Below are 25,257 nucleotides of genomic sequence, written 5' to 3' on the forward strand. Positions count from 1 at the left end.
GGGCTGCCCGTGGGCCGCCTTCAGGGGCGCGCGCGGCCGAGCTCAGTCCTCAGCTGCGCGGCTGCTTTCCAGGGCTTGTGCCGGCGCCTTGTGCAGGTCCCTCGGGGCCTTCACGTTTGCAGTGACCCATTTTACTCTGGAGTGTCTGCTGTGTCCCGCACAAGGTGCTGGATGCTCAGGATTCAAAGAAGAAAGTGGCTGCCGTTCGAGGCCGTGATTCGCCCACTTTCCAAGAAGCAGCTGCAGGAGGCCGGCCCGGGCATGCTTCCCAGCGGCCTGCGCCGGGGGCCTCCTCAGGGAGCCTTTTCCTGGGACCGCTTCACTTCTTCGGCATCTTTCATTGGCACCCACATCCTCCCAGGCTGGAAGGCAGATCCTGGGGCTGAGAAAGCAGTGGGAAGCCTTCACTGGCTGGGGTGCTCCATTGCCTTTGCAGCTCTGGCGGCCCCCAGACTGGGTTCCCATCACAGTGACTCCGTCTCCTGCCTCTGGTCCCCACTGTGCTTCTTCCCTCTGGTCCCCACTGTGCTTCTTCCCGGCTGTGCTGCCCGGAGGGTTGCGGTGCCTGGGCTGTGAGCTCTGTGCAGAGGGCCCCACAGTGCATCTCCGTGTGTTCGAAGGAAGCTCCGTAAACCTCTTCGGCTGACTTTTATTTACTTAAAAGGAGATTTGAAGGATTTCGGAGGAATGGGACTGATGATTCACAGGAGAATGAAGGTAACTGAGAGGTCCCAGCACCCTCAGCTGCGTGATGACACCGTCGTTACAGCCGCGGTGATAAGGGGCCATTGGAAAGAAGCTCCATCAGCATCGTTCTCAAGCGGTTCAGAAAAAAGAAGCCTTCAGCATGTGGAACCGTGTCTTTATCCAGAAAGAACAAAGGGGCTGTGCTTTTAGTGCCTCGCCTCCTCCCCTGACAGCAGGGGCCTCCAGGTGGGCACCTTGCAGACGCTACCCCACGCTCTCCAACCAACCAATCCAGGCAGCCTGGCTTTTGGCCTGTAGCCGGTGTCACTGGTGGATCCTCCCTGGGTGGCCAGTGTCCTTGTGGAGTGAGGAAGCCAGGGGCTAGCCCAGGTGGACCTCGCTCTTTTTTTTTTTTAATGTCCTTTTAATTAATTATAATTTAAAAAATTGGGGGGAGGGAGCATTCCCATTTTGGCTCTGGGTTGAGAATCTGACTAGTATTCATGAGGATTCAGGTTCAATCCCTGGCCTCACTCAGTGGTTTAAGGATCCTGTGCTGCTGTGGCTGTGGTGTAGGGCGGCAGCTATAGCTCCAATTTGATCCCTAGCCTGGGACCCTCCATATGCCGTGGGTATGGCCCTGAAAAGACAAAGAAAAAAAAAAAATTTGTTTTTTCTTTTGGCCGCACCTGTGGCATGTGGACGTTCTCATGCCAGGAATCGAACCCGTGCCACAGGAGTAACCAGAGCCACAGCAGTGACAATGCTGGATCCTCAACCCCTGAGCCACCAGGGCACTCTGGGCCTCACTCTTCTGGGGAAAGCCAGACCGTAGCAGCTTGCCTTGCTCCTGTCTCCGTGTCGGACGAAGATGTCACATACTTTCCGTTTTAATCCACATCTCGGAGAAACTTTTTCAGCTTTTAGAGGTTTTCCGTGCCAAATTAGGGGTGTGTGGGAGGTCAGGGTTGTACATGACATGTACTTTTAGGTATAGTTAAGCTACTCAGTTACATGTCTATTACAGTAGGTAGCTCTCCACGTAAACAAGATGCTGAATCCTTTCACTTTCTTTTTGAAGGTAAATGAGAAGTAAAACGACAACTAGGAAAGGCATTCAGGTGATTCTTGTTAAAACCAGGGGGGAGAGGTTCTGCCTTTGGCAAAATGAGTGGTTTCAAAAGCACTTGTCCTCTGGGTGCTCATCAGCAAGTGGTGATTGAGTTGAGGGTGTCTGGCCTAACGGTGTGGAAGTTCAGAGATGAATGGAAAGATTTGCAGTGGTGGTCTCGTGATTAACCGTGTAGAAGAAGAACTGCCCAAGCCCGGCAGGACATCTTGTGAATAAACTCTGGGAGTGCTTGTCTGTGGTCGGATGCCGTCACCTGGCGAGGTCACGGCCAGGCGAAGCCGTGAAGGACGGCACGGGCTCCAAGTGCCTGTGTCTGGAAGGCGCCAGGCAAGGAACCTAACCAAGTGAACGTAAGTGCAGATGCAGCTTTCTGGTAACCATCTGATTTCTCTTTTTCTTTCTTTTTTTTGTCTTTTAGGGCCAAACCCATGGCATATGGAGATTCCCAGGCTAGGGATGGAATTGGAGCTGTAGCTTCGACCTACCCCACAGCTCACAGCAATGCCAGATCCTTAGCCCACTGAGCAAGGCCAGGGATCCAACCTGCGTCTTCATGGATGCTGGTCAGATTCGTTTCCTCTGAGCCGCAACGGGAACTCAACCATCTGATTTTTCAAGGGAAGCTGGAATTCTGGATTTGTTTTTTTTGTGTGTGTGTGTTAAAATTTGTGATTTTTAAAAATTTGGCTGAAATGTTTTTAAGTTTTCTTTCTTTGAGCTCAAACAACACAGCAATACCAAGTTTAGCTTATTGGCCATTAGGAGGTAGGTCCTTTCTGTTACAGTTGATGCAGTCGGTCCGGACTGAAGGGCACTGTCCTGTTCCGAGACATCAAAGGAACCTCAGCCAACCAGATTCTAACCATAGCAGGACCGCCAGGACTGCGAAGGCTTGGCGACCATGTCATGGGAGAGTTGAAGAGGTCATTTTTAAACTTCATCCCCTAGTAATTTCATCCTTAAATTGGCGCACCAAACTTCAGGTTAAATTTTGTCTGCCTGGCTCGTATCCTTTGGAGAGGATTGTATCTCCGAAATAATCTTGAACATTAATGTCCCACTCAGGTGGGAAGGTTGCATTTTCACACCACCTGCATTTTATTCTTTTTGCAGATCCAGTATTACAATTGCTGACAGGCCTAAGTGGTCAAGCCTACTCTATGGGGTGTGACATTAAAAAAAAAAAGTTTAGCTGGTGGAGAATAAAGTCATACTTGGAAAGGTCTTGATTGCCTGATAAGCTCCTACCATATTTTTCACTTTATTTTTTATTTATTTATTTATTTTTTAAGTGTACGTTGAGTTTTGGCCAGCATATTTTCTCTTGAGATGACTCTTGGGGCTTTGGAGTTTAAGCTTAATCTACAGTGAGTTTCACCCTGAGTGTCAGCATGCCTTTTCTAATACTGGGACTGGCACAGCTGTTCGTGTTAGCTGCTTACCAAGAATAGAAGTGACAAAGATTTTTAGTGTCTGCATAGAGCCGAGAGGACAGAGGCAGAGGGCAGGGCAGAGGTACCCTTGGCTGGTATCCAGGGTCTTTGGGGGCGGTTGCAGGTGTGAGATAATCCTCCTGGTGTGTAATGTGGTCCCTGAACCATCCCCACAGTATGAGGCGGTTATGTCTTCTCCTTTTGCTCCTGGAAAATATTTTTAAAGCCACACAGGAAAGGAAAATCTTGGTGTGTTTGGCATCACAACAGTAAGCTTCAGCCTTCCATGAGATTTGAATGGAAATTCTGATAAACTAATCAAGAGTGAAGCTTAGAACTTTGGGTATTGAACTGTGTATTTGTGACAATTTTCCGTACGGACGGGAAGGATTTGTTTCTAAAGGGTTAGGTTTCTTTTTTTAAGGCCCAAGACATATAAATTAACGGAGAAATAGGTATGCTGTTCCAAGAAGGCTGTTGGCATAGACTCAGGATGAGCACGTAGGAGCATGAAATAATTTATAAAGCCGCTTTGTTAGGAATGTGGTATTTGGTAGGAAACACATGAGTCAATCAAAAACAACAACAACAACAACAACAACCCCTGCTTGGACTGTTAAAGACAAAAGGATGTTGGGACCATTTCAGCAACGACAAAGTAAATTAGAATAGTGCCAGAAGGATGGTCTTGGAGTGTTTTCCTTTTTGTACGGAAAAGCAAACATTTTATTGAAAGCAAGAACTTCTGGAAAATGATGAACCTATTCCCCATTCTGCCCCCCCCCCCCCCCAGATTTGGTAAATGTACGATAGTGGTGTTTCAGCTGCTGTAAAACGAAGGAGAGTGGCAGTGCAGGCTGGTGCCCTGGCCAGGCTGGTGACGTGGGCTAGCAGGTGGCTGGGTCGTCCTTATGGTGTACGGGGAACCGTGTGCAGCGGGCAGGGCGCAGCAAGGGGGAACCACATGTGTTGTGTCTTTGGTGTAAGTTGTGTGTCGGGGAAGGTGCGTTAGATCAAAATTAAGAACCTTCTGTGGAACTGGGACCCGAGTAAACTGGGTGGTAGCAGTGTGGAGACGGGCCTGTGACAGGCAGAATTGGAGAGCTTTAGTCTATGGTGAGTGTCGTTCCTTTTTTTTTTTTTTTCTTAGAGTTGCGCCTGCAGCATATGGAGGTTCCCAGGCTAGGGATCGAATTGGAGCTGCAGCTGCCGGCCTACACCACAGCCACAGCCATGCCAGATCCGAGCCGCGTCTGCAGTCTACGCCTCCGCTTGTGGCAACACCAGATCCTTAACCCACTGAGCGAGGCCAGGGATCAAACCCGCATCCTGATGGACCCTTGTTGGGTCCTTAACCTGCTGAGCCACAATGGGAACTCCGAGTGTTGTTACTTGTAGATTATTTCTGTAAAAGGAAGTCGCTGGGTTGTTGGTATGGATTTTGATGTCAGGAATTTCCATCTTGGTAGGAAAGATGGAAAAGGGTAAGGAGGCATCACTGTCCCTCCAGCACGCGGTACAGGCCAGGGGATTCCTTAGGCGCTGAGAGATGCAGAGATGAGCTGGTCTGGCTCCTGAACTTCTGGTCTCGTGGGAGGAGACAGTGTGGTGAGCCCGTGCGGTGTGTCGAGGCTGCCAGAAGAGAGATGCTGGACTGCGTTTGGGTGAGGCTTCTGCAGGTGTCCCGACACCAACCCAGGGGCTCTGCGGATCGTAGAAGACTCGTTTTCTCACCCGACGGTTCTGACGTAAATGGTCCAGGTTGGTGGATAGTTTGCTCCACCTGGTTGTCCGGAGACCAGAGTCCCTTCCAACATGTCAGTTCTGCCGCCTGGGCCTCTCGGTCTGATCGTGGGGAGGCTGGTTTGCCGAGGGCAGTGGTCCTTAGACATGAGTTTGCGTGAGAACCCCCTGCGGCGGTGGCTAAAAGCCGCATCGCAGGGCCCTGCAACCAGAGTTTCTGATTCGGAAGGCCAAGTTTGCAAGGGCGACAGCTTCAGAGTTTGCCGCAGTTCCTGCTGCTGGTCTGGCGACTGTACCTTGAGAACTGGAGGGTTCCAGTCGCCCATCAGACCAGGAGGGGAAGGAGCCCCGGACGCAGGCCACAGTGCGGGCCGGAGGCGGTCAGATACGCATCCCTTTGACTCCCGTTCCTCTTGCTCGAGCTCTGTCATGTGTCCCAGGTCCCAGCCAGGAGATGGGTGGGGTGGGGGCTAGTAAATGTCCCCCACCTGGGGGACAGCAGGGCCGGCGCCACCACCCCGGAATCGCTTAGGGAACAACAAGTGCCACTCAGGGTTGGCCTGGTCGGGGCGAGGTCACATTGGAGCCCAAATCTTGAAGGATAAATTTTCCTGGCATCCCAGAGCAAAGTGCAGCTTGTCGTTAAGGAAACAGTGTTTGCGGCGGAAAGCAGGGCAGGCTCACCCGTTGATTGACGGGCAGGCTTTGTGCGAGGCCTCCAGTTGGAGATTAGCGCCTAGATGGGCAAAAGGCCTGGTGATGCAGCTGGTTAAGAATCGAGCTGTTAAGACCGTGGGTTCATGGAGTGTCCTGGTGGTTCAGTGGGTCAAAGGTCTGGCGTTATCAGTGTTGAGGCGCTGGTTACAGCTGTGGTGCGGGTTCGGTCCCTGGCCCAGGAACTTCCACATGCCAAGGGTGCGGCCGCAAAGAAATGGTTAAAAAGGACTGTGGGTTCGGGAGTCAGCTTAGGCGCTGTGAGCGGCTGGCGCCTGCTTTGTGTGCCGTGCAGAGCCTGGTGCGAGGAAGCCCCGTAAACAGCAGCCGTCGTGGTGCGGGCACCTCGGGGAGAACTGCTCGTGTGAGCCGGAATCTTCTCCGGGAGGCTCTGGTGAGGGCTTGTCTGGCGTCTGTGAACATCCGGGCGATGGAGAGCTTGCTCCCTGTCTGGGCAGCGGGTTCGGTTCCCGGACTGCCGTCCCGGTTAGAGAGTTTGTCGTCTTGGGGCTCGTGGACAGAGTCTGGAATGAGCCACCTCTTCACGGCCACCTTCTGGATCGTCGAGACGTTTCCTCCCGCCTCCCCGTGGCTGGCCTGTGAACAAGGGCGCTGTGGTCCATCCGGCGTGGAGTCCCCTTCTGCTGTGGAACCCGGGGGCCCGGGAGGGGACGTTCTGGCTCTCCTGGGATGGGTAGGCCTGCCCCTGAAAGCCCTCTGGCCCGGCTGGCCCTCTGCGGCGGGCTGCAGCGCTGGCATGCTTGTCTGCAGGTTTCTGGCTTTTATGCCTCTGTTACTTGCTGGTATGTATGAAAAGTCAGAATAAAATTGCTGACTTAGTAATAAGCATGTTCGTTGAGACCCTGATAGAGGCACCAAACCTTCTTTCCACTCTGGGCACGCGTTGTGCGCCTGGCTGCTGGTGTTCAGGTGTGAGAAAGAGAGCGTTGCCGAGGAAGGTGGAGGAAGTGCTGGGGGTGCCTGAGCTAAGGTTGCCTTGAAGTGGGGTCCCTCACGTCACAATTTTGGTTGATGCCTGATGGCTGTTTTTGGTTTTTTTGTTTGTTTGTTTGTTGTCTTTTTGCCATTTCTTGGGCTGCACCCACGGCACATGGAGGTTCCCAGGCTAGGGGTCGAATCGGAGCTGTAGCCTCCGGCCTACACCACAGCCACAGCAACGTGGGATCCGAGCCACACCTGTGACCCACACCACAGCTCACAGCAACGCCAGATCCTTAACCCACTGAGCGAGGCCAGGGATCGAACCCACAACTTCAGGGTTCCTAGTCGGATTCGTTAACCACTGTGCCACGAGGGGAACTCTTTTTTTTTTTTTTTTTTTTTTTTTTTGCTTTTTAAGGCCACACCCTCGGCATGTGGACGTTTCCGGGCTAGGGGTTGAATTGGAGCTGCAGCCGCAGGCCTGCATCATGGCCACAGCCACGCAGGATCCGAACCACATCTGCAACCTACACCACAGCTCATGGCAACACCGGATCCTTGACCACTGAGCGAGGCCAGGGATCAAACCTGTGCTCTCATGGATGCTAGTCAGATTCGTTTCTGCTGAGCCGCAACAGCAACTCCTGGCTGACTGTTAAAAACCAACAGTGAATTAAAGCTGAATACTACCCAGGCAGATCTCAAAAATGTCTTTGTCTTCAGCTCTTGAAACTGGGTGATGGTGTCCTGTAGTTATTTCTGCAAACATTTGTTCCCTCTGTAGACTCAAAACTATAGGAGTTCTCAAAACATTATTATGAAGACTGGATTTTACAGTTAATCCGTGAGAAGAAAGCATGTTTTGGAAACCCCGGTTCTCTGACACTTGCCTTTTCTTCCACGTCCCTTATATAAATATATCCCTTATATATTATGTATTTATGATTCGTTATGGGTGTTACTGTGTGTGAGTTCAGGGTTCTTTCTCCTTGTAAAATTGAGATGGTAGAGCTACTTATTCTGGGTTTAATTCATTTGTGCACGATGTTTAGACTTCCCAAATAGAGCTTTTTCATGATTTAAAAGGAACTAGATAACTAAAACTCAAATACAGATCTTAAAGTTTATTTTGTTTTGTTAGCATACTAAATTTTACAAATACTAGAATTATAAAATAATCTCTTATTGACTTCTAAAAAAATTCTAAACACTTTCCTCAAAGGATGTAGTCTTCTTTAAGCTGTCGTGCAAGTGAACTTTCTCTCACACTCACATGAGCTCGTTTGCTTTCCTGTTCACCGTCTTCATAGTCCTACCAGCATTTTACTCTTGTGATAACAAGCGTGGATTTCTATCTCGACTGATAGAATGTGAATCCGCAAGTCGCATAATACGATTTGACAGCAAGTTAAATGCCGAGGGCTTAACTATATATATTTGAAAGTTAATGCTCATCAGTGGACAGTAAATATGAGCGACATGCACTGTTGATATTTTTGGTGTCATTTTGCTGGTTAGAAATGACAGTAGGTGGAAGACCAAAATGTAAGACTGGAAACCATAAAACTCCAAGAGAAAACAGAGGCAGAACATTCTCTGACATAAATTATCACAATCTTTGTTTGAATATGTCTCCCAAGGCAAAGGAAACAAAAGCAACGATAATCAAATGGGACCTAATTAAACTTAAAAGCTTTTGCACAGCAAACTGTCAACAAAACGAAAAGACAATCCATTGAATGAGAGAAAATATTTGCAAATGATACAGCAAATAGGGAATTAATATCAAAATATATAAACAGCTCATGCATCTCATTATATAAAACCCCCAATCAACCCAAATAAGAAAGGAACAGAGACCTGAATAGACATTTTCCCAAAGACAACATACAGATGGCCAGCAGGCACATGAAAAGATGCTCAGCCTCGCTCATCATTGGAGAATACAGGTGTCATCACTTCACACCCATCAGAATGGCCATCATGAAAAGGACCACAAATAATAACAAGTGTTGGTGAGGATATGGAGAAAGGGGAACGCTCTTACCCTGTTGGTGGGAAAGTAAATCGGTGCACCCACTATGGAAGCCAGGATGGTGGTTCCTCAGAATCTAAAAGTAGAACTACCTCATGACCCAGCAGTTCCATTCCTTCATATGTATATATGAAGAAAACAGATACACTAATTTGAAAAGATATGTGCACCCCTATGTTCACAGCAGCATTATTTAGTAATTTGAAAAGACACGTGCACCTCAGTGTTTGGTAGCAGCTTTATGGAAGCAACCTAGGCGTCCATCAACAGGTGAATGGATAAAGAAGAGGATACACACACCTACACACACACACACACACACACACACACACACACGACTATTACTCTGTCATAAAAAAGAATGGAATTTCTGCCATTTGCAACAACACAGATGGACATGGAGGGTGTTATGCTTGGTGGAATAAAACAGAAAGACAAATACTATATATTATCACTTGTGTGTGAATCTGAAAGATGAAACAAACATATGAACATAACGACATAGCACCAAACTTACCAAAAACAAACTAGTGATTACCAGTGGGGGGAGGGGAGCGGGAAGGGACAGGAGAGGTTCCGAGTTAAGAGGTCCGAACTGCTATGTATAAAGTGAATAAGCTGCAAGGAGGTATTGCACAGCACAGGGAAGAGAGCCAACGTTGTATAGTAACCTTAGAGTATAACCCATAAAAGTACTGAGTCATTGTGTTTTACACCTGAAAGTAACATTGTAAGTTAACGATAATAATAAAAAAGAAGTGACAAGTTAGTCTATGTCACATGATAAAATTGAGGTGGTGACAAATACAAGGATGCCAGAAATGGCCAGGAAAAAGGCATTAGGCCTTTTGTTTTTTACTGACCAGTGTCAAAAGCAAAGCAAAACGGTGGATTTGGGCCAAATAATAGGATGTAAGCAAACTTGAGTTCATCCGTAACTTGAAAACTAGGTGAAATTAGGTAATTCTTTTTTGCCTCCCGCCTTTGGGAGCTGACTCTTCTCCTTTTATAATATGTGTATGTGTTTCCAGTGTCATAGGTGTTTTCACTGATGTATTATGGAGCTTAACAGGGAATTGAATTTAGTGTGTGTGTTTTCTATCCAAATGAAAAAAAAATTACATACTCATGATATAAAATGTATAAAATACAAAAAGGTATGAGATGAAAATTGAAAAATCACTCATTATTCCTCAATTCAGAAGAACAACACCCCCCCCCACTGTTTTTTTTTGTTTGTTTTTTTTTTTTTTGTTTTTTTTTTTTTTTTTGGTCTTCTGTCCTTTTTAGGGCCACACCTGCAGCATGTGGAGGTTCCCAGGCTAGGGGTCAAATTGGAGCTGTAGCCACCAGTCTGTGCCAGAGCCACAGCAATGCCAGATCCAAGCCACATCTGCGACCTACATCACAGCTCACGGCAACTCCGTATCCTTAACCCACTGATCGAGGCCAGGGATTGAACCTGCAACCTCGTGGTTCCTAGTCGGATTTGTTTCTGCTGTGCCACAAGGGGCACCCCCCCCCCACTTTTTTTTAGTGTGTGTGTATTTAAACACAATTAGGTGCATAGTGAATATAAGATTTTTGTAACATTTTGTTTTTACTTCTGAGTTTATTAAATTGATTTCCAAAACCTATATAATGTTCCATCATTTGGACCTGTCATAGTTAATTATTCTTCTATTGTGTACAATTTTTGTGCTGTCATGATTTTGCGATAAGCTTCTGGAGCGTTTTCTTTGGGAAAAGAAGTTTCTTGAGTGTGAAACAGTATATCCACAATCACTGGTTTTGAAGCAGTTGTTAAAACTTCTGCTTTTGCCCTTAATTATTCCAGTTTATTTTCTCCTTTAATATTTTCAATTGCTTCTGCTCTGTGTTTCTTCATACCTGCACACTTTAGAAGTGACATGGGCTCGTTCTTCAGGGCTCGGATGTTTTACGTGTCGCAAAGTCACGGGTACCCCCCCAGCTTGGCTGGGCGTCAGCTCGGGACCAGTGGATGTGCTTGCTCCCCCGCCTTTAGCAAATGCTGGAAGGATGGAGAACATGCCATCCTGACCAGGCAGAGCCTCCTTTTATCCCTGCCTCTGGCTGTGGCTGCGTGAAGGCCCTTCTGCGTTATTTCCCCAGTTAGAGACTGCCCTTCCGTCGCAAGCATCTGTCCAATGTTTGCATTGCATACGAGTTTATGATGATTATATTTCTAACTTTTAGAAAAGTGATACTAAATTAATTTTAAGCCTCCACACCATTGGGAAGCCTGCCAGCGGTTTTGTGTGAAACAAATCAATTACTTAAAAGCACTTCTGGAATTTCACTGTTAGGTGCGCCGCCCTCAGAGCATTTGTTCTCCTGGCCGCCTTGTTTTGCGGTCCCGGTGGGTACGTGAAGGGGGTTAGGCTCACCGTTAGGGATGCTGGAGGCTTGGCATCTGCCACCTACACACGCTGAGGGGGCTCTCCACCTGTCCGCCTCGTGCTCCGAGGTCACCCGAGCCACTGCCAGGGTCACAGCTGATGGAGCAGACACTCCCATTTTCCCTTCCTCCTTTCGAAGCCCTTCTGCGGGTCCCTGAGAGTGACAGGGACGCTCCACTCCCCCCGATCTCTCTGCTTGTCGGTGAGGGAGAAACCAAAAATCGTCACGTGACTTTAGGAAATACGTTGAATAGGAGGTGACGGCAGGCGTCCCGAGCAGGTCACCTGTCAGAGCCCTGCTCGGGGGGCCTCTGGGGCCTTCTCTCCTCGCTTCGAGTGGCCCCCAAGGCCTGCCATGGTTTGGCCCTGCTGACCCCTCTACCCTCACTTCCTGCAGCGTTTTCTCCTCTACTTTGTCTGCAGGGCCTCCTCGCCCCTGCGGCCTTTGCGCGAGTCCCTTTGCGGGACAGGCTTCCCGGATGCCTGTCTCCTCCGCCCCTCGGCCCGGCTCCCTGCTCAGGGCCCGCTAAGGAGGCCTGCTCGGCTCTCCCCAGCCCAGAGGAGACCCTCCTCTCATCTTGCTTTCTGTCCGCCTGAATTTTTAAAATATTCACCTTACATTCTTTTATACATTTTGACATTTTTAAATTTAGTGTTACCTCTTTCTCTCACCAAACCATCATCTCCATGAGAGCAGGGACTTTAATTTTTCCCAGTGATTAATGCCTGGTACCTGGAACAGTGCCTGGCACATAGCAGGTGCTCAGTACGTATTTGTCTGTTGATTGATGAACCGTCAACCTGATGATTATAGGTATTTTATTTATTTGGTTTTGCTTTTTAGGACTGCATTTGTGGCATATGGAGGTTCCCAGGCTAGGGGTCGAATTGGAGCTGTCGCTGCTGGCCTCGGCCAGAGCCACAGCAACGCCAGATCCGAGCTGCGTCTGCGACCTACACCACAGCTCACAGCATCGCCGGATCCTTAACCCACTGAGCAAGGCCAGGGATCGAACCCACAACCTCACCGTTCCTAGTCGGATTCGTTTCTGCTGAGCCACGACGGGAACTCCGATTATAGGTATTTTTTAGATTTCATTTCCTAAAGCTAACTGAATACAATTTACAGCAGCAAATGACAGGACAATGTCCTGTTTCTGTGTCCTTTTTGGAACGTCAGTTTAATACAACATCAGTTGGGGCACTTCTTTTTCTCTTCTTGGGAGACAGTAGTTTCAAAGGATGAGTGCGCCACGCTTTAGGGAGGAACCCTGGAACTAGTCACTGGCCCTTGCCTCTCTCCGCCAAGGCTGACTGTGGCTCGAGAGGGTTTTTCATTACGAGAACCCTGAACCTCCGATGTGACCGTTGTCGCTGTTCTACACATGAGGGAGCGGAGGCTTCTCCAGCTCAGAGAGATTAAAAAGTAAAGACTGGGAGTTCCCGTCGTGGCGCAGTGGTTAATGAATCCGACTAGGAACCATGAGGTTGCAGGTTCGATCCCTGCCTTTGCTCGGTGGGTCAAGGTTCCAGCGTTGCTGTGAGCTGTGGTGTAGGTTGCAGATGCGGCTCAGATCCCGCGTTGCTGTGGCTCTGACGTAGGCTGGTGGCTACAGCTCCGATTCGACCCCTAGCCTGGGAACCTCCATATGCCACGGGAGCCGCCCAAGAAATAGCAAAAAGACAAAAAAAAAAAAAAAAAAAAAAAAAAGACTGGGGAAATTGCCATTGAAAATTCAGGGGAGTCGCTTTCTTGACATGGCTGAGTATGAGCAGCAAGGGAATGTTTTAGGGCAGCGTGTGTGCATGGTCGCAGAATTTAAGGAGCGCGTCAGGTGTCACGAGAAGCAGTCGTGGCTGTTTCCTGTCTACCTGCCCCGTTCGGCGTCCTTGAATCCAGGTTCCTTGTCATCCTCAGCGTTGGGTTGGTTTGAGCCGTTGCTCTGCCCTGACAGCGCGGTCACATACTCTTCTGCCTGTGTGTGGTGACAAGGCGAAGCTTGTAATGACATCAGGGCGCCTTTCTGCGCTGGCAGATCCTCCCTCTTTCAACTCGGACAGCGACAGCCTGTCTCCTTCTTTACCCTGGGGCTTCCCTGGGCTTCGCTTGCTGGTGGAGACGTCGTCTGGCAAGTTCTGAAGGTCGGGTTTGGTCGCCACATCCTGGGGGGAGCCAGTGCGGCCTCCCATGGGCGGAGATGGGGATGGGGGGTGGCCAGCCCGGAGGTCCCCTGCCTCCCCGCGAGGGCGGCCACCAGAGCACGTGCCAGCGGACCCAGGACTCCGTCTTGGGTCCAGAGTTAGCACTTGTGTCTTGGAACATACGAAGGTTCTGAACTCCCACTTCCTCGTTTTTCCATCGGGATGGCAGTGGCTGTTTTCCAGGTTACCGAGCATTATTCGGGGCATGGCGGATTTAAGACACCTGGCACATTCTCACTGCTCAACAAGGGCATTTCGGAGCTTGGCCAGATTGTGTGACACCCCCTCCAGGTGGCGAGCGCCCTCCCTGTGCCGGGCACCTCCGTTCCTCCTCGTCGCTTGTGTCCGCTGCTCCTCCTGCGCGCACCCGGGAGCCCTGGCTGCAGTTGGGCTGCCCGGTGCCTCCAGGGCCTCCCAGCCGGTGGGCGGCTGGACGTGGACGTGAACTCAGAGCTGGTGACGCCTGTGCGTGTGGTCCTCCCCGCGGCGTGCACACGTGCAGATGCGTGCCTTTGCTAGGCAGTTACTTCGGAGATGGAGGGGGATTAACCCTGCCCAGCACTGTCTGTAAAATAGATGAGCAGCAAGGACCTCCTGAAGAGCACAGGGAACTGTTCTCAATATTTGGTAGTAACCTATAAGGAAAAAGTCTGAAATATATATATACACATACATAGGTATGTATGTATATAAAGCTGAATCACTGTGCTGTACACATGAAGCGAGCACAATATTGGAAATGAACTGTACGTCAATAAAACTGTAAAAAAAAGTATATTATGGAAAGGGTTTTTTTTGTGGATGTACCTGTTAGAAGGTAACTTTTTTAGAAGTATGCATTTGTTTGGTAAATCACTTCTACTGGGACACAGGATGGACCCCTTCAAAACTGGTCGTTTTCACTGGCAGTTAAATAGGAAAGAGAAAAATGTTCTTTGTTTTGTGGGCTGGGGAGCACAAGATTTTCATGGTCACTGTTGCTCTTTTGGGAGGAAAATGCTTCCAAAGACTTAGTTTTAGGCAGAGAAATAGTCAACTTTTAAGACTGTTTACAAAAAAAAATTTTTTTTGTCCTTTAAATTTGCTATTACAAATTTTTCTTTATATAAATTTTTTATCACTAAGATTCTCAGTACTTGCCCATTGTGGACATTTGGAAAGTGTATTGCTAACTTAAAATTTGAATTTCCTGGAGTTCCCGTCGTGGCGCAGTGGTTAACGAATCCGACTTGGAACCATGAGGTTGCGGGTTCAGTCCCTGTCCTTGCTCAGCGGGTTAACGATCCGGCGTTGCCGTGAGCTGTGGTGTAGGTTGCAGACATGGCTGTGGCTCTGGCGTAGGCCAGTGGCTACAGCTCCGATTCGACCCCTAGCCTGGGAACCTCCATATGCCGCGGGAGTGGCCCAAGAAATAGCAACAACAACAACAACAAAAGACAAAAGACCAAAAAAAAAAAAAAAAAAAAAAATTGAATTCCTGTCCTGAGGGACAGTGTCTGCCTTTGGAGAATTCATTTCTCTCCTGGGTCAGGGTCTCCGGAGCCGCCTCCTTTCTGTCTCCAGTTGGCCTCACTGCGGAGTTTTCCTTCCGCAGCTTCCTCTCACTGCATCTCTAGCCAAGGGCATTGTTTCTTGAATCCTTGGCGTCTTTCTTGGTGTAGACTTTCTGCTGAAGCACACCTCCAGGTAACTTCTGAGAAAGCGGACCTGGGAAAAGTGAGTTTTCTGTGTCTTCATGTATTTGACATTATCTTCATACAACTTTAGGTTGAAAACAACTTTCCCTTGTAACTTGGCAGGCATTGTGTATTCTTTCTCAGCGCTCAGTGATGTTGATGCGAAGCCTGATGCTGGCCTAGTTCTTGTAACCATGACGTTGACTGATTTTCTTGACGATTCGCAGGAGCTTCCATTTTCCAAGTTCGCATTATCTCTGTGTGGCTACTTGGTAAGCCTCTTCACAGCAGGACTCCCGTTCTTTAGTTCTGAGAGTCCCTCTGGAATTACTTCTTAGATAACTTCTTCCCAAACTTTTCTTGTTGCTGTCATCATTTTCCTTTTGGGACTCCTTTTAAAAAATTATTTATTCATTTATCTTTTTACAGCTGCAGGGCTGCATGAGCGGCATATGGAAGTTCCCAGGTTAGGTGTCAAATCAGAGCTGCAGCCACAGCAATGCCAGATCTGAGCCACATCTGTGACCTGTGCCACAGCTCACAGCAACGCCAGATCCTTAAGCCAATGAGCGAGGCCAGGGATCGAACCTGCATCCTGGTGGAGACTCTGTTGGGTCCTTAGCCTGTTGAGCCACAAGGGGAACTCCCTTTCTGGAACTCTCACTTGTTAGATGTTGGCGTCTTGGATGAGTTCTGTCTCTCTTGCTACCTGTGTCTTCGGAGACGTCCCTCCCTTTTTATCCCAACCTGTGATGGATTTTATTTTCCAGAGATGGTCACAGCCTTTTGGTACCTGTCACCCCCTATCACGAGATGGAATTAGTTCCCTTCACCTTGCACTGGACAGGTTTGCGAGTGCTCCAGCCCGCAGAGTCTAGCGGAAGTGGTCCTGTGTGCTCCTGGGGCTTAGGGCACTAAAGGGCTGCGGCTCCCGTTGCTGTGGGCGTGCGTGGCTCTCTTCCTGTCTCTCAGAATGCTTGTCCTTGGAACCCAGTTGCCACGCGAGGAAGCCGAGGGCACACAGGCCATGTGCCGGTGTCTCGGCCTGCAGCCCCAGCCAGTTTGAGAGCGAGTGGGCCGTTAGATATTTACAGTTTCTGGCCGATGCCAAGCCGAGCAGGGAGGGCCTCCCTGGCCCGTCAAGCTCAAATTGCAGATTCAAGAGCAAAAGACGTGTTAGTGTTTTAAGTCACCAAGTTCAAGGGTAGTTTTTATGTCATCACCTTTCTCACTTTGGCGGTCCTGTCTTTTAAAATGTTTGCAGAAGTATAACTTAAACACCCGGGTCTGAACTGTACAGTGGGATCGGTTTTGGCGAATGGTCTGCACTTCATCAGGGCGTAAGTGGCCCTTGCGGGTGGTCTGGTAGCCAGAGTGGCGGGTGTTGGGTCGAAAGAGATGGGCAGACATTCAGTTGCAATAGAAATAGGATAGGAAGCCATTGGATTTTTGAAGAAGAACTTTTAATTTCACAGCAGCTTTAATTTCCGGAGTTGTGAGAATAGTGCGGAAAGTTTCCGTATAACTCCCGTTGGGTTTTTCCTGTCGATGGCGTGTTACGTGGGTGTGGCCCGTTATCACCGTGAGCAGCCGGTGTTGAGACTTCAGTGTGAACTAAACTCCACGCTTTGTTTGGATGTCCTTAGTTTTACTCAGGTAAGGTCTGTGTTAATTAACTCGGCTGCAGAACAAAATACTGGAGCCCGAGTGACTTTAACAGCATTTATTTCTCAAGGTTCTGGAGGCTGAAGTTCAAGATGAGGGTGCTAGCGTGGTCTGGTTCTGGTGCGGCTCCTCTCTTTGGCTGACAGATGGCCGACCTTTTGCTGTGTGTTCTTAGGATCTTTCCTTGGGGTGTGCGTGCATGCGTGCGCGTGCGTGTACGTGTGTGTGTGTCTGGGGATGGAGGCGGAGGGCGTAGAGAGAGGGCAGGAGCTTCCTCTGCGGTCTCTTTTCTCATAAGGGCACCAGTCCCATCTTGGGGGTTCCACCCTCCTGCCCTGCTAACCTCCCAAGGCTCCATCTCCAAATGCCATCACATTAGGGCTTGGGGCTGCGGCAGTGAATTGGGGGATCAGCGTCCCTGACAAGGGCCTTCTTGGGACCGAGGACCCTGTGTGGGATGTTCCCTGTCACGTCGCGTTCCCCGGGGCTCCTCCAGCCTGACGGTTCCTCCTCTTGCCCCGCTTTGGATGAGCTGAGCGCCGTGAGAGCGTCCGGGTCTTGGCAGGCCCAGCGGGGCGTTTGTCTGATGTTCTCCTCCCAGCGAGTCTGGCCGGCGGGGGTCTGGGAGGAAGAGCGCGGGGGCCCCCGTGTCATTTCCATCACGTTGTGCCCGGGCCCGCACTTTGCACCTGACTGGTCCCGGTGGATGTCAGCCTTGTGACCCGGCCGAGGCAACGCCTGGCCTGCGGGGGCCTCTCCACGAGGTGCTCCGGGCGAAGGCGGCCGTCTGACGGATGCGCAGAGGAAGGAGCTCGTCTGGTCGCCTCTTAGGAAGGGCTTGTTGGTGTGCGGAGGCTGAGAGGAGAGCCCGGAGGAGCGGAGCACGGTGGCGACACTGCGGTGGGGGTGAGAGCACCGGCTCTGCCGCGGTGACGTCCCAAGGGACCGAGGGACCGAGAGGGAGGAGTGGGTGTGGCGTCCCGCGTGGGTGGCCTGAGCAGCGGCACGGATGCTGCAGGTGCCGGGGGAGACGTGGCTTTGGGAGCGAGGGAAGGAAGGGCTGAGCGGTGCCTCTGGCCGAGTGAGTCCGGGGAGCCGGTTAGACTTGAGGAGAAGCGCGGAGTCGGCGTGGACGGTGGGTCTGGAGCTCAGGAGGCAGGGCAGGGCTCGGGATCCCATCAAGAATTCCCTTGTGCTTTCAGACCGAGCATTGGGTTTGATAGAATAAAGAGCCCCTGGTAGTTTCATCAGAGTGGTGAGAAAAAAGAAGAGCAAACACATGGCCTTTCTGAGAGGACTGGGAATGAGAAGAAGAAAACAGGTGATTTTGGTCCGCATCTGGGACCCTGGGGCCCCGCGGGTACAGCCAGCTCCGCAGGGAAAGTCACAGCTTGACTGGGACGTTGCAGCTGTTGGAGAAAGACCTGGGGAGCTTTTTGAGTGTTTTCCCTGAGAAACTGTGTACATATATTTTGGGGGGCCTCAAAGACAGCCAGCGTGTCAGTGCATTGCGTTTTCTCCTTCTGGGGGGGGGGGCAGCCCGGAGGGGGAGGCTCCCTCGGGCTAGATTTCCATGTGGCTGCCGCCGTGGCTCCTGCTCTCTCCGGCAGGACGCCAGCCCTGGTGCCCTTCCGCCTCCTCCTGCTCGCGCTCCCTCCTCTGTGGCCGGCAGGGGTGGTGGGCACACCTGCCCTGGTTCCCCTGCAGGGGGTGGTGGCGGGGGTGGTGGGCACACCTGCCCTGGTTCCCCTGCAGGGGATGGTGGCGAGAGGGAGGCAGAGGGATTTACATTATTCAGTGCTGTAACAGGACTTTCTAAAGATGTTTGACAGTCACACAGTACATTATGTTACACTTGGCCCGTGGGATTGATGACCTAAGTTGACGTGGTCCTAGAACTTGGTGCATTATGACTGAGAAGATGGAGTAAGTAAAAAATATTGGGGGGTTTATTGTTGCTTCTTTCCCCTCCAGAGTTCTTGTTTTAGAGCCTTTTTGTACCAGGACCTCTGCCCTTCTCTGGGCAGATTTATACAGATTAGGTTGGCAGGATGTAGGAGCCCTCACACACTCTTCCAGCTTCGGGAGACCCTTGCCAAGCCCCTGGGTGCCCCCGAGAACTCATCCGGGAGAGGAGTGGTGTCAGGAAAAGTGGGTTTATCATTTCCTTTCTTTTCTTCATAGTGTTTTATTCACAGATGCATGTGTCTGCCACAGTATAGCTTTGCTCAGTTTTTGGCTTTTTTTTTTTTTTTTTTTTTTGTCTTTTTAGGGCCACACCTGCAGCATATGGACGTTCCCAGGCTAGCGGTCGAATCAGAGCTGTAGCCGCCGGCCTACACCACAGCCACAGCAACATGGGATCTGAGCCACATCTGTGACCTACACCACAGCTCCCAGCAACGTTGGGTCCTTAACCCACTGAGCGAGACCAGGGATCGAACCCACTTCCTCATGGATACTAGTTGGGTTTGTTAGCTGCTGAGCTACAGTGGGAATTCCTGTTTTGACCGTTATTGAAACGATTCATGCAGTATGTTTCCTTCTGAGTCCTGCCTTTCCATCAGGATCGTGTTTGGCAGGTGTAGTTATTCATGTGGCCGTAGCTGCAGTTCTTACATTTTCCACTGTAAGTTGTTTGTGTTCTGTCTGAGGAGGTTTGCGTGGTTTCTGGGTTTTTACTGTGTAAACAGTGGCACAGTGAAGTTCTCGTTCACATGTCCTTGTCACGTATGCGAGAGTTTGTATCAGTTTGTCCCTAGGGGTGGAATTACAGTCTCGGAGAACAAATCTTTAACCTCACTAAGTAATGCCAAGCTGTCTGTAAAGTGGTGGCACCACTGTGCCCTCCCACCAGCGTGGTTTAAGGTTCTTTTATTCCTCGTCCTCACGGGCATCCGGTTCCCACGGTTATCAGGCTGATAACGTCTGGCCAGTTTCATGACATGAAAAGGTGTTTTGTGATTTTAACTCTCATTTTTCCTGAACGGACGAGGTGAGTGTGTTTTCACATAGCTCCTGGCCGTTTGTATCTCCGCTTCTGTGAAATCCTTAGTCCTGCCTTTTGCCTATTTTAAAATGGAGGAGTTTGTCTTTCTTATCTTGATTTTTTGGAGGTTCTCTCTCTCTGGGATTTGAATTCTTTCTCCGTTATCTGTGTTGTCAAATCTCTTCTCCCAGTGTCTAGCTGGAGTTTCTATTTTCTTTGTGGTATCTTTGGATGAAAAAACTTCTTGATGATTTATTTATTTTAAAAAGTAATTTTAGGGAGTTGCCTGTTGTGGCACAGAGGAAGCGAATCTCACTAGCATCCATGAGGACGCAGGTTCCACCCCTGGCCTCGCTCAGTGGGTTAAGGATCCAGCATTGCCTTGAGCTGTGGTGTAGGGCACAGACAAGGCTCAGATCCCGCATTGTTGTGGCTGTGGTGTGGGCCGGCAGATGCAGCTCTGATTCAACCCTCGCCTGTGAACTTCCATGTGCTGCAACTACGGCTCTAAAAAGCAAAATAAATAAATAAAAATAAAAAGCAATTTCAGAAGTTCTGTTGTGGCTCGGTGGTAATGAAGCAGCCAGCATCCACGAGGACTCAGGTTGGATCCCTGGCCTCGCGCCGTGGGTCAGGGTTCTGGCGTTGCTCTGAGCTGCTGTGTAGGTCTCAGACGTGGCTCCGATCCCGCTTTGTTGTGGCTGTGGTGTGGGCTGGCAGCTGCAGATCCGATTTGACCCCGAGCCTGGGAACCTCCATTTGCTACACATATGGCCCTAAACAGACAAACAAAAAGGAATTTAAAAAATTTTTAAAAGTTGTGATAACATACGCAGTTTACCACGTTAACCACTTCAAAGTGTGTGTGTGGCGCAGCAGCGTTAAGTGTACTCACGTGCTCATCTCCACGGCTTCTCAGCCTAGAGTGAGGACCATGCGTATGAAGCAGCTATTTCTGCTTTCCCCCAGCTCCTGGTAACCACTGTCTTATTCTCCGTTTCCATGAGTTTGACTGTTCTAGAGACTTCAAGTAAGTGGAGCTCCCAGGTGGGCAGACCCAACCAGCTAAAGGATCAAAAGTGTGTCCAATGTGGTTCGCTTTGGGGAGTACATTTCATCATCTAGACGTGTAGACGGAGGTGGTTCTTACTTTCACATTGAGAAGTGATGGCACACGGGGGTCTCGCGTGCCAGAGGTCAGTTGGTCCGGCCTGAAGCAGGTGTTGTGCGTGGGCTCAGTAGGTAAGAATGAGCCGCTTCCTTCGGGTCCGCAGCTGTCAGTTCTCCTGTGCTCGGTCCATTCACGGGAGCTGGGCCTGTTTCCGGGCGCTCTGTTGTGTGTGGTTCTCAGCCGACTGGTTGCATCTCTGCTGCTTTTCTCTTTGGGGGGGATGCCTTTATCACAGTCCTTCTCGAACGTGACGAGTTTAACTTTTATTCGTAAAAACGTACATGTGCCCCACCCCAAGACAGACCTCTTTGCTGTGAGTCATAATTGCCGCTTCGACGGCTTAATTATGGTGACTTTCTTTATCAGCCGTGCAGTGCTGCCTAGCATCTACCTCGGAGTGGGTGTAAATATTTGATAATCTGCGAGGTACAGCTGGTCTTCCAGCTGTGGCCTCCTTCCTCGCCTGAGAGCAGAAACTCATTAGGAGTTTGCTGGGGGAGCCAGTGCGTCCGGGTGGCGGGGAGTCTGACCTCCGAGGATACCCCCGAGACAGGGCCCACGTGCGTCTCTCGTGATTGGCTGACCACATGTCCCCGTAGAGTTTGGAGGTCAGATACTTGCTGTGATTTAGATCCGAGAATTCCTTTTGAGGTCACACTTAAAATGACATGAAGCAGTAGGAAGAAGAGATGACACATAAATTTAGAATAATATGATGATTGAAATAAGATAAAACAAAATATGGGCTTCCCATACTTTGGTGGCTTAGTGGGTTAAGAGTCCAACTGGTATCCGTTAGGACGCAGGTTTGATCCCTGTCCTTGCTCAGGGGGTTAAGGATCCAGCATTGCTGAGAGCAGATGTGGCTCGGATCCAGCATTTCTGTGGCTGTGGTGTAGACCTGCAGCTGCAGCTCTGACTCGACCCCCAGCCTGGGACCTTCTATATGCTGCAGGTGTGGCCCTAAAAACCAAACAAAACAAAACGATAACACAAAATATGAGTTTATTGAGTCTTTAACTGAACTTATTTGTTCAGTGCTGGTCATGTGTCAGAAACAGGCGCTGAGAAACACGGAAATAAAATAGACACACATCCCTCTTCTCGTGGAATGTGCGTTCTAGTGATTATCGTGTAGTGATTTGCTGGAGGGTAATTCACACTGTGCGACACCAGGAGGCAGCGTGACCGATTGTGAATTTTGGGGTGGCAGTGTCTGAAACCTTTAAAAGTTCTAAAAAAGAGAGAGAAAAATTAAACATTTATATTGGCCCCTTCAGATAATGTGGTGTTTAAATGCTGCTGGCGAAGTATTCCAGCAGCAAGGTGTGCAGATCCCAAGCTAATTGTTGAAGGTTAATACTGGTTTTTGTTGACATGGTCCTCATTGAAAAGTGTACTAATTTTGGTGGGAAGCAGTATAATTTCAAAATTAAATCAACATGTTTGTAGTTAGTATTGAACTGAAATCTTATGATAGTGAGGCAGCCCAGGAGAAAAGTGAATTTTTTTGCATCATTTGTATAGTTAATAGAATGGCTGAAATTGACTTTTTTTTTTTTTTTTTTTTTTTAGAGTGGGTGCTTTTTATCCAGTAGCACCTAGGCCCCTGAATATGAATACTTTCGAGTTAAATCACTCTTCTTTTTTTCTTTTTATGGCTGTACCTGCAGCCCATGGAAGTTCCTGGGCTAGGGGTCAAATTGGAGCTGCAGCGGCAGGCCTACGCCACAGCCCTGGCAACACTGGATCCAAGCTGCATCTGCGACCTACCTTGCAGCTTGTGGCAACGCCAGCTCCTTAACCTACCGAGCGAGGCCAGGGATTGAACCCGCATCCTCCCAGACACTGCGTTGGATTCTTAACCCGCTGAGCCACAATGGGAACTCCTAAACCACTCTTCTTATTTGGACTAAAGCTTCTGACGGCCGTAACAGACATGGGTGAACAAACGAGCGAGTGGTCCTCAGGAGATATGCTGAGTGAGTGAGCAGGCTTTCAGGGCGGCTTTAGGCCGTGCTGATGCTGTCAGGTCACCGAGATGAGGGTGCTGCTTCGGCGAGCGGGTCTGCCTCGCGTTGGAGGTTGGGGGGTCTGGGCTCTGACGTGGCGGGAGGAGTCTGCCTTTTGCGCATCCCAGGTGTGGCGGTGGGGCCTTGAGGTGAGGTGAGTCTGGTGCGTGAGCGGAGGTCACTGGGGTGGAAAGGTCGTCCGTGAGAGGAAGAGCCGTAGATGAAGCGAGAGAGGCGGCCTGGTTCTCCGAGGGCAGAGGGAGGAGTCAAGATTTTACGTTACTCGTGGTGGGCGGCCTGCTAGGGCGTCGCAGGGCTAAGGACTGGGGCCGCAGGACCGACTGGGGCGTGCGGCTCAGCTCGGAGAGGCAGCGGCGGGAAGCAGGGGCCCTGCCGGCTGGGTCGTCCAGGCAGGAAGAGGCGGCCGCAGTGGAGATGGAGACGGGGCCGTGCGTGGCACGTGCGATGTGGAGACAGAGCTCCCAGGACGTAGGAATGGATTCCCCGTGGAAGCCAAGGGGTGGGTGGTTGCTGGGTGTTGGCTGGAGCACCCGAGTTCGTGCTGGTGCATTTGCAGTTTGAGGGGGAAGCTGGCGGTGGGGGGAGCCTTGGGGCTGCGGGGAGTTTCAGATCCTCACTGCTCGGGGAGGGGGTGGACGGGGCAGTTGAATAACGGCGTCTGAAGCTCAGTGGAGGCCGAGACTCCAACTACAAGTCTGGTGTCAGCCGCCTGGACAGGAAGTCCTGGGAGATGGCGGAGCCTTCAGTTTGCCCTTTCGTTGGGGAAGTTGGACGGGTTGAGCTTTCCTCCCCTCTGAACAGCAGGCATTTACTGAGCACAGAAGCTGTCTGTGAGAAACTGGAAGTGATGGCAGTTTTCGCTCGAATTCTTTTAGCCTTTAGACCATGAAAGTGATGGATGGGAGGAGATAGAGGCGGTTAAGTGCCCACATCGTATTCCTTCCGCAGGGGCTCGTCAGGTGCTGCTCCACACGGCAGGATGTGCAACTGAAAGGAAATATCCTTCCAGAAGTAAAGATAAGCTCAGTCAGCTTGTAAGGTTTTCATTAAAATGATGATGGCCGAACGATGGTCAGTGTGAGTTTGTTTTTATTTAAAAAAATGTAAACAGCTTTATCGAGGTACAGTTGGCACACAATGCACTGCCCATTTTAAAAGTGTAGACTTGGGGAGTTCCCGTCGTGGCGCAGTGGTTAACGAATCCGACTAGGAACCATGAGGTTGCGGGTTCGGTCCCTGCCCTTGCTCAGTGGGTTAACGATCCGGCATTGCCGAGAGCTGTGGTGTAGGTTGCAGACGCGGCTCGGATCCCACGTTGCTGTGGCTGTGGCATAGGCTGGTGGCTACAGCTCTGATTAGACTCCTAGCCTGGGAACCTCCATATGCTGCGGGAACGGCCCAAAGAAATAGCAAAAAGACAAAAAAAAAAAAAAAAAAAAAAGTGTAGACTTGGATGCTTTGACCATCCGTCCAAAGAACTACTACTTCGGTAAAGACAGGGCGCTTGGCCCTGACCCCCAGAGGCCCCTGGTGTCCCCTAGTAGCGCCTCCCTCTGGCCCCTCCCGGCCCCGCACCCCCAGGCAACCACTGATCTGCTTTGTGTCACTATGGGTTATATAAATAGAGTTGTACTCTTTTTGTCTGAGTTCTTTTACGCAGTTTCATTATTTTGAGATTCATCTGTGGTGTGTGTGTCACCATCGTTCATTCCTTTTTCTTGCTGAGTAACGAACGTCCTATTGTGTGGCCAAAGGAGGATTTGTTTATTCAGTCATTGTGAGTTGAGGCTCCTCTGGCTTTTTCCTTTCAGCTCGTGTCCTGATGTGCTAGTATTATTGGTAACCGCCTAGGAGATAAACACTGACACACACACACACACACACACACACACACACACACACACACTCACTCTAAATGCTAAGAGGGGCGGGGGTCCATCGCTTTTATCTTTATACCCTCTCTATGCCGTTTGGGGATGAGCTCCTTGTCATTTGTCAGAGTACGTGTGACCAGCGGTGTGGGTAGGAAGCAGATCGGCCCCCCTTTTTTGTGTCTGTGCTCTGGCTGATATTTTAGGGGGTGTGTGTGTGGTGAGTTTATTTTATCTGGATTAAACGTATTTCCGGAGACTGCCGTTACTTGAGCTTCGTAATTTGGCAGCTGTGGGTGCAGTTGATGGAGCCCCCTTTACCCTCACAGGCCCAGAGAAATAAAGTCCTTCCTGGTTCCTGGGCGGCGTATAGAGACGGCAAAGCCTGAAATGGACTGGGTGCCCGTTAGCCTGGCGGGTGGGCGAAACGTGCTTTCAGTGCCCTGACGTCTCGAGGAAGTGACTCTGCTTCTGTGTCGGTGCCTTTGAACAGGGACTGCTTGGGGGTTTGTGTGCACGATCCGAGAACACCCTTCAGGACCTG

At 50.1% G+C, this 25,257-nt stretch overlaps 2 protein-coding genes and 1 long non-coding RNA gene across 10 annotated transcripts in view; 2 read left to right on the forward strand and 1 right to left on the reverse strand.

Annotated features, from left to right (window-relative positions):
• MBOAT2 (membrane bound O-acyltransferase domain containing 2) overlaps window positions 1-25,257 on the forward strand; it is a 194,816-nt gene that overhangs the window by 86,139 nt on the left and 83,420 nt on the right. The window contains exon 1 of one of the 8 annotated variants that reach the window (XM_085020008.1): window positions 16,518-16,640. The exons of 6 other annotated variants lie outside the window; for them this stretch is intronic. In XM_085020008.1, the coding sequence (XP_084876134.1) occupies window positions 16,533-16,640 (108 nt within the window). In that variant the 5' untranslated portion in view covers window positions 16,518-16,532. Of the gene's footprint in view, window positions 1-16,517; window positions 16,641-23,124; window positions 23,342-25,257 lie in introns of those variants that run through there. One more of the 8 variants, XM_021087874.2, reaches the window with a different exon arrangement.
• LOC146404976 (uncharacterized) lies at window positions 16,824-20,433 on the reverse strand. The gene is made up of 2 exons (XM_085020013.1): window positions 18,385-20,433; window positions 16,824-18,336 (listed from the first exon to the last, which is right to left on the reverse strand). Exon 2 carries the CDS (start codon window positions 18,114-18,116, stop codon window positions 17,025-17,027), a length of 1,092 nt encoding a protein of 363 aa, XP_084876139.1. The 5' UTR covers window positions 18,117-18,336; window positions 18,385-20,433; the 3' UTR covers window positions 16,824-17,024.
• On the forward strand, window positions 17,852-23,341 carry LOC146404977 (uncharacterized). Its single transcript, XR_014842572.1, has 4 exons — window positions 17,852-18,359; window positions 18,405-19,974; window positions 20,243-21,597; window positions 22,632-23,341. It is a non-coding gene; the product is annotated as an uncharacterized LOC146404977 (long non-coding RNA).

This window comes from Sus scrofa, chromosome 3, assembly GCF_054392235.1.
Source record: "Sus scrofa isolate SSC_HxYL_T2T_F1_AM1 chromosome 3, Sscrofa_HxYL_maternal_Yorkshire_Landrace_v2.0, whole genome shotgun sequence".
Classification (NCBI taxonomy): Eukaryota; Metazoa; Chordata; class Mammalia; order Artiodactyla; family Suidae; genus Sus; species Sus scrofa.